General features: G+C 37.3%; 1 protein-coding gene across 1 annotated transcript in view; it reads right to left on the reverse strand.

Annotated features, from left to right (window-relative positions):
* The window catches only part of RABGAP1 (RAB GTPase activating protein 1), a 148593-nt gene that overhangs the window by 129999 nt on the left and 9055 nt on the right, over nt 1-9539 (reverse strand). The window contains exons 2-3 of the mRNA XM_006892587.1: nt 3058-3292; nt 1344-1548 (exon numbers count right to left, since the gene is read on the reverse strand). Of these exons, the coding sequence (XP_006892649.1) occupies nt 1344-1548; nt 3058-3292 (440 nt within the window). The remainder of the gene's footprint in view (nt 1-1343; nt 1549-3057; nt 3293-9539) is intronic.

Consider the following 9539-nt stretch of genomic DNA (forward strand, 5'->3'; position numbering starts at 1 on the left):
ACAGCCATGGGATTTTGTTAAATTGTGAGAGAATGAATTCCTGCTAACTGAAGCTACCCCTTTGGGTTATAGCCGAGTTTGATAATGAATACAAGGTAAATTTCTTATTGCTGTTATTACATTATTGGACTATTCTGTGATTTCATTTTGTTTGATAATAGTAGAGAAACCGAGCTTACTCTTTATGGCGGGACAAGAATCAAATACATTGAAAAAAGAAAAGTGGATGCATTTTCTTAAATTATGTGCATATGCTTCTCAACCTTAAGCTTAAGAATATGAAAAGGTTTGGATGATGTCGTTTCATACCGTTTAATAGAAACGTCACAAACTATTTCATTAGAGCTTAACAAAACCCCAGTCCACCAAGTTTATAATACTTTCATTAAATGGGTTATCGTTTTGGTTAAAAAAAAAGAAATGAATATATTTTTAAACAAAAAAGGTTATTTTAGCTGTGCACAGCTGATTATTTAGTAATTTTGCAATTTTAGTTGGTTAATATGGACATATGACTGGCTATTTTTAACTGCTGCAATTTGTTCTAATTAGAATGAACAATATTCAGTTCTAGAAACTTTTCTAGATCTCAATTCCTTCATCTTAAAAATTAAGAAACTGGATTAAAAGTTAATATTTACTAGTTTGAGCAATTTATAAACCCAAGATGAGCTATAGTGGCCTATTGGCAAAGGACCTCTGGTGGCTTAGTGGTAAGGAGCTGTGTTGCTAATCAAAGCATCCAAGTTCAAATCCACCAGTTGCTCTGCAGGAGAAAGATGGGTAATCTCATCCTGTGTGATCATACTGTTCTGAAAACTTGCCGGAGGGTCAACTATGTATGAGTCAGTGAATTCCAACTTGATGATATATAAATATATATGTATATATGTGTATATATATACACATATATACATATATACACACATATATATACACATATATACACATATATACATATATACACATATACACATATATATATATATATATATAAAACACAACAAACTCAACATGAAGCTCTGTGTTGAACTGTATCATGCTGGTATTTGTATTAAAGATACACTAAAAGTATAAATCAATTTGTTAGGGAAATTCTCAGGTGAGTATATTTCAATATCCCCAAAATATTTAAATTCCCAATATGTTATGCAAAACTGTGGCTGAGAAAAAAAAATAATCTTGTAACAGCCACTTTTTAGGAAGATCACAATCCATGAAAGAGACAACAAATACTTGACATGAAACATTACATGAATGAATTATACATTTTGTTTACTAAAGTTTCTTTCTAAAACAGATCAGAGGTCTGATAGTATAAAACACTTAAAAATCCAGCCTACCTCACAGTTCCTTCAGATACATTTGGTACTGAGAGAGTTACATCTAGAGAAATCTGACACTGGCTTCTTAAAATGGACATCATCCTTAAAGCTTCCACTTCACTCCTGGGAGCATTTACTGAGGCACAGCCTAAGTAAGTTAGTTTACTGAAAACTACGCTGTCCTCATCAGCAACTGGTGTAAAAGGACTTGACACTTCGGAATCTGAAACAGTAAGGTAACAATTATTTTTGTTTTAACATTTTATTCATATAAGTATTAAGTAAAATTCCAAAAGGAACATACCAATTCTTAAAGTAATAATGAGTTGATTTACTATATGACCAGGAGAAATTCCCCATGAAAGCCAGAAATATCTCACTAACCAGCTATCCTGAAGGTAATTCCCAATTACAGCGACCACATATTTATCAGGGAATCACTGCACTCTACTGGGTTTTCAATGGCTGATTATATAGACGTAAACTGGAATAGATTCAAACTTCCAACCTTTCAGTTTAGCAGCCAAACACACTAACCATTCATGTTATTCAAGCACTCCAATTTCACACTAGAGCTCTGTTGGGTTGGCTGGGTTTGTTTTTCTTTTCTCTTTTAAAAAATATAATAGAGCTCAGTTTTTAACACCAAAATTTCCAGGATTAAAAGGAGAGCTATTGGTATGGTGCGCAGCATGTTGCATTGATAACCAAAAGGTTAGCAGTTCAAATACACTGCATGCTCTATGGGAGAAATATGCCAAACTCCTCTTATTAAGATATATACAGTCTAAAAAAAAAAAAAAAGATATACAGTCTCAGAAACCCAACAGAAGGTCACTATAAGTTGACTGGACTCTACAGCACTAGGGTTTTTTGACAAAGCATTAGTCACAAATCTAAAAGGGAAACTGAGGCTCAAATTTTATTTGCATCCTCACCTCTTCTTTCTTTTGACTTTATAATTTCTATTTAGGCCAAATATAAACATACTACTATTTTATTATTCTAAAAATCTTTACTATGTCCTCTATATATACTGCTTTAATGAGTTCATTTATTCATCATTATGTTCTCTTACTCCACTTGCTTTCAAACAACTCCATTTTTCCCACTGAGAGTTTTTAATTGTCCTCCCTGCTCTGTCCCTCATGCCTGATAAAGTAGAGGGACAGATAAAAAAAGAAGAAAGCCTCAACGAGATGGAATGACACAGTGTCCACAACAACAGGCTCACACATAGCAATGACTGGGAGGATGGCGTAGGGCTGCAGCACACAGGGCCACTGTTAGAACCAACTCAGAAGTACCCAACAAATAACAGCCCTCTCTGCCTTTCTACTCCATTATTCTCTCCTCCCTCTTTCTATGTTGCAACTACTCACAGAAAGAAGTGCACAAGCCTGAAGCAAACATTTCTTCACTGAGTATTATCCCATCATTTGCCCAACATCATCTTCCAATTTCATTTTTCCCCTTAAAAAGATCTTTAAGCAATCTACAAATTGATCCTCTCAGTGTTAGTGGCTTCTCTTTTTATAATAACTGAAACACATTTTAAAAAAAACCAAAACGGCACCTACATTTAATTTCCCTGTATCTAGGGGGTCTACTAGAGATTCTGGAAAACACAAATAATGTCTTTTGTTAGTTCTGAATCAAACCAATATAGGATGGATGCTCAAATATTAAAAACAATAACCTTCAGTTACGCAAGCAATGCAGCAATCCTAACCTCCTTGTCCAGGTTTTACTGGCAGGCTCATCTCTGGTTTTTGGAGCCCTACTAATGGCACGGGATTAATGGTGGAAGAAGCTGAGAGTGGATCAGAAAGAGGTGCATCTCCTTCGCCATCCAGGTGTACTCTTTCCACAAGTTCCTTGTCCCCTGGCTGGTCATCCATTGGAGGATCCATCAGTACATCTGCTAGTTCTTTCTGCAGCTGCTGCTCACTTCCATTCCCTACAATCTAAGAGTCACAAATACAAAGAGTCAGCAAAGTGAAAAAGAGGACAGTACTGAATAAGATGGGTCTACATTCTAAAGAAAATTATCAGTATTTATTCTGATATCGTCTAAAAGTTTATTTTAAAAATACAATAAAGTTGCAATAAATAAAAGCTGCAGCTTTTATTAATTTATTTTTTCGTGACAAAGTTTATAGTAAATTTATAATAATATGATAGCCTACTAAAGTTATTGAAAGTTTAGTATGCCAACCTAGTAAAGAAAATAGTTACAATTATTATTCTGGTGAGAATTAAGTCTGTGAAGAGAAATACTTGTCTCTAAAAGAAAGGGAAAACAAAAGTTTACATCCAAGTTAATAGCAGGAACTTATTTAAAAGGTAATAAAAATTCCCATATGTTTTCCACCAAACCTATTATATCAGACCTCTGATATTCTCAGATATGAAAAGGTTTTTAAGGTTCTGAAACTTGTGAATATAACTGGGGAGATGAATGTATAATCATCCTGAGGGGGGGAAAACTATTCTTTTCCAATGATGTCAACTTTTCTTTTTAAGTTGTTCAACAAGTTTGAATCAACTCACAGCTGATCTGCACCTTTCTCCTGAAGAGGTGTTGACAGATTTGAATCACCAGAAAGGTGTGTGGCCTTTAGACTAGCAACACAACAAAATGAAGACTTTCCAATACTAAGGAATACCACAACTGACGAAATGCAGTAGTGTTACATATTTTAGAAAGACTAGAAAAATTAATTTAGGAAAAGAAATTCATGAGGAAAAGAGGGGTAATATAGGAAGATTTTCAAGGATGAAAGCCTGATAAAAAGTTAAAATGGGCAGACAGTTAAATGAAAATGGCACAGGCACAGGATGGTTCAGGTCTGCTGTTCAGATAGGATCGCTATAAGTCATACTCCGTTCAACGGCACCTAATAACAACAAGGAGGTATGCGGGCAATCTGAAGGCAGGAGGTGCAAATCTACCAGCTTATCCTCAGGAGAAAGCAGGGCAACTTTGTTCTTTGAGATTTACTGCTCTGAAAACTCCCTAGAAAATCGGCTATGAGTTGATTTTGACTCAATGCTGCATAATTCAATAAAATTTAACACTCAGTTTGGAAGCAAAATTCCAGTAACAACAGTACTTCCAGAAAATCAATGTACTCTGTTCAGGTAGCCTCTATTTTTTAAGCTTTTATAATGCTATAAATTTCAAGTGTGTTTAGCTGTAAATTATGACTAGCAAATATTCTAACAAACTATTCTTAGCTCAGAAATAAAAGTCAGAATGAGAACTTTGACTACTGACTTCAATGACAAGCTGTATCTGTGAATTTCATTTGTGTTTGGTCTCATTGGTCACGGAACTACAAATGAAGTATTTTCAACTCTCCAATAAGTCTAATTCTACATAATTAAATGTAGTAAGATTATTTCAGAGAAGTTCTGTTCTAAGACATTTTGTAAAGTACTTTTTTATAAAGTAAGACAGTGTGATGCTTCTTACTCTTTCAAAATTGAGGAAGAAATATCCCATCAACTGGAGATCACAAAAAATTTATTCTAAATTTAGACTCTAATTGATTCTAAAGTTACTATTTCTGAAAACAGATTAACAACAGTAGTAAAGATTCTGTTTAAGTAGTTCTAAATGGGAAGGTGAACAGAAAAGAGTGAACTGAATTGAGTAGACCATATTTCACATTCTATAAAGTGCTGCTTTGTTCTTCATTTTTGTACATGGGGTGAATAGATAGACCGCCTACACTGTGATATATTCAACAACCACAGAAATAGAAATAACCTTGAAAGGAAACATATTTATGTGTTTGCCTTTCGTGTTAGTGCATGTTTATCTTACTTCTTCCTTAGTTTATTAACTCTGTAAAAATAAGAGCAGTCTTCAATTTCCTGAACTCCTGTGTTAAAGGCTAGAAATAAACTAATGTACACACAAAATGTTGGTGTATATAAATAATTTGAAAATAACAACCTACCAAATGCCTTAGATCAGATACAGTACTCAGCAATTATTTTATTTGTGAACTTTCAATTTAATTTTAAAATTATTAGCAGTGATAATACATTTAACTTAATTAAGTTGCTTCTTGTTTGTTTTAAAAGACAATCAATCTTGACAAGTCCAAACTGCGAAACCGTAATACATGTCAAGGTTCTCAACTTTGGTAGGCATCAGAATTGCCGGCAGGGCTTGTTAAAATTAGGTCCTATCCCAGGGATGATGACGAGTGCTGCAAAGCTAAAGGACCATAGTTTGTATCCACTAGCCACTCTGCCACAGAAAGTTAGGCTCTCTGCTCATATAATGACTTACAGCCATAGAATCCTGATGGAGAGTCATGTGAGTCAGAAACTACTCCATGGCCATGGACTTTTGAGTGGGCTCTTGTCCCAGGTTTCAATTAATTTAGATTGAGCTTGATAACAGGATTTCTGATATGTTTTCTAAATATAAAAAAAGTCATTGCTATTGAGTCAAAACTGACTCACAGTTGACCCTCCAGCAGTAAAGCTGTAAAGTGCAATGTGGCTTAGTGGTCACAAGTTGTGCTGCCATCCTGAAGACATGTGGTTCAAATCCACCAGCTGCTCCATGGGAGAAAATGGGCACTTCTCTTCCCATGTGAATCACTGCATGTACTGGAGGGTCAGCTAGTAGTTGGTTCTGACTAAATGGTATACAACAACAAACTGCATAGGAGAGGACTGCCTATCTTTTTCCCATAAAGCAGCTAATGGATTTGAACCAGTAGAGAGACCCAATTTTTTGATTAGCTGCACAATTCTCTAAGGACTATTCCACCAGTGCTCCCTCTTAGACATGTTGCTGTTGTTATGTGTCATCGAGTTACCCGAGACTCACAGAAACCCTATGTACAACAGCTCTGAAGCCTGCCCTGTCCTGAGACAGCCTCACTGACCCCAACACACTTACCCCCATTACAACAGGGGTTGCAATTGATATTACCATATCAATCCATCTCATCTGAGGTCTTCCTCTCATGCCCTGTCCCTCCACTCTTCCAAGTAAGATGTCCTTCTCCAAGGACCACTTCTTCCTGGCTACAGGCCCAAAGTATGTGAGACAGAGCTTCAAAATCCTAGCCTCCAAAGAGAACCTTAATTTCACCTTCTCCAAGACAGAACTATTTGCTTTCTTCATGGTCCATGGTATGTTCAAGACTCTTCTCCAGCACCACAACTCAAAGGCATTGATTCTTCTTCTGTCATCCTTAGTCACTGTCCAGCTCTCTAATGCATAACAAGCAACTGTGAAGATCATGACCCGGATCAGGCGCACCTCTGTCTCACTTAATCAACGACTGACATCACTGCTTCTCAGTACTCTGCAAAGGTCAGGACAGCAGATTTTTCCCAGTGCAATTCATCTTGATTTCCTGACTGCTGGTGCCAAGAGTGTTGACTATGGAGCTGAGCAAGCTATAACTGTTAACAACCTCAGTCTCATCTCCATAATTGGTCCAGTGGTGAGAATCTCTGTCTCTTGATGGTGAGCTTTAATTCATATTGAAGACTACAGGTCTTGACTTTCTGCAGCAAGTGCTTTAGGTCCCCTTCAGTTTCAGCAAGCAAGGCTGTGCCATCTGCATTGGTTGCTGATGAATTTTCCTCCAACCCTGATGCCAAAGTCCTCCTCATAAAGCCCAGCCTCCTGAATGATCTGTTCTGCATATAGACTGAAAAGGTATGGAGACAGGATGCATCTCTCATGCACTCCCTTTCTTTTCTTTTTTTTCACTCCCTTTCTTGATGTTGTAAGATGGAGAAAGAAGAAAAGACCAAAATGGATGTCAGAAGGTACTCTGAATATTGCACTAGAGGAACAAGAAGCAAAGGGAAGAAATCAAGAAGTTAAGGAGCTGAATAGAAGATTTTTAAAGGGTAGCTTAAACAAAAAGCAAAGTACTATAATGAGATATTCAAAGAGTTGGAGTCCAAAAATCTAAACGGCTGAAGCAGCTTGAAATTTCTTAAGCTGAAGGAACTAAAGAACAAATTCAAGGCACAAGTTGCAATACTTAAGGATGTTATGGCAGAATATTTAATTATCTAGGAAGCATTAAAAAAAAGATGGAAGGAGTATACAGTGTCACTGTATTTAAAAAAGAATTCCAAAAAGAATTGTATGACACAGAAGAATTTCAAGAAACAATATATGATTAAGAGGAAATCGTGATGAAGGAGGAAGTTCAGGCTGCTCTGAAAGACTTGGCAAAAAATAAAGCCCCAGGAACTGATGGCATACCAAATGACATATTTCAACAAACACATGCTGCCCTGGATGTGCTCACTACATTGTGCCTCTTAAAGAAAACAAAAATTTTCTACAACTAGACCAATAGAAGGAGAATTGATGCCTTTGAGCTTTAGTGCTGGAGAAGAGTATTGAGAATACCATGGACTGCTAGGAAAACAGATTTGTCCTGGAAGGGGTTAAACCGGGTGGCGCCTTGGAGGCAAGGATTCTGAGGCTCCATCTAATGTCTAACATACTTTGGACATGTTGTGAGGAGAGACCGGTCCTTGGAGAAGGACATCATGCTTGGGAGGGTCGAGGGACAGCGCAGGAGAAGAAGGCCCTCTATGAGGTGGATTGATTCAGTGACTGGGATAATTGGGATGGGAGTGTCAGAGACAGTGCGATTGGCACAGGTCAGAGCAGAGTTTAGGGCTGTTGTACATAGGGTCGCTATGAGTTGCAAGCGACTCGATGGCACATAACAACAACAACAACAACAACAGACCAATACGTAACTTCATGACAAATGGTGAACACTGAAGTCATCAAGGATTTCATTTTACTTGACTCTTACCATCAACATGCATGGAATTATTCTTTTGTTGCTGTTAAGTGCCATGTAGTCAACTATGACCCACAGAGAACATATGAATAACAGATCAAAGGCTTGCCCATCTGCATCTCTGATATGCTCAAGTCCACTGTTATAGTGACTGTGTCAATCTATCTTGTTGGTTGAGTGTTTTTCCTTTTCCCCCCCAATGATCCTTCACCTTTCCCAGCATAATGTCTTTATTCCAAGGACTGTCTCCTTCCTGAAAAAATATCCAAAGTATGAGAGAGAAGTTTCACTATCTTTGCTCTAAAGAGCACCCTGGTCGCACTTCTTCCAAGACAGATTTGTTTGTTCTTTTGGCAGTCCATGGGATAGTCAGTACTCTTTGCCAACACAATTCAAAGACATCAATTCTTCGGTCATCCATATTCATTATCCAGATGAGCAGGAAGCAACTGAAAATACTATGGCGAGGATTCAGGCAACTCTAGTCTGTAAATTGACATTTTTACTTTTCAGCACTTTGGAGAGCTCCTTGAGAGACTATTTCCCAGTACATGTCTTGATTTCTTGACTGCTTTTCCTATGGGTGTTGATTGTAAAGAATTTTCATACTGTGTAAATCTGTTGTCAAGCCTCAATTGAAAAATGGGCACAGGATATAAAAAGACACGTCACCAAAGAAGATTCAAATGGCCAATAAGCACATGAAGAAATGTTCAAAATCCCTAGCTCTAAGAGAGATGAAAATCAAAACAACTATGAGATACCATCTCACAACAGTAAGAATAGCAAAATTTAATGGAACAGCAAACAACAAACGCTGGCGAGGTTGTGTGGGAGTGTAAAATGATGCAGCCACTATGGAAAGTTGTATGGTGCTTTTTTAAAAAGTTGCAAATACCAGGGGAGCTCTGGTGGCCTAGTGGCAAGAAGCTGCAACTACAATCCCAGAGGTGCACGGTTCGAATCCACCAGGTGCTCTGCCGGGGAAGGAGGGGCCATCTCCTCCTGTACCAGTCAGATCTGATTTGACGGTACACGCACACAAAAATTAAAAAAAAAAAAAAAAAAAAAAGTTGCAAATACCATTTGACCCAGCAATTCCACTGATGGGAATATACCCCAAAGAAACGATGACTACCACCTAAACAAATATATGCCCATCCATGTTTACCACGGCTTTGTTCACAATAGCAAAGAGTTGGAAACAACCTAAGTGACCATCAACAAACAAATGTATAGAGAAGCTCTGGTATATTCACACAATGGAATACTACGCTGCTATAAAAAACAAAGGACTCATGAAATATTATTCAAAATGGGTGACCCTGGAGGACATTATGCTGAGTGAAGTATCTCAGTCACAAAAGGACAAATACTGCATTTTGCCACTGTTGTAAAA

Source organism: Elephantulus edwardii, unplaced genomic scaffold (assembly GCF_000299155.1).
Source record: "Elephantulus edwardii isolate Elephantulus edwardi_28Jun2011 unplaced genomic scaffold, EleEdw1.0 scaffold00116, whole genome shotgun sequence".
Classification (NCBI taxonomy): Eukaryota; Metazoa; Chordata; class Mammalia; order Macroscelidea; family Macroscelididae; genus Elephantulus; species Elephantulus edwardii.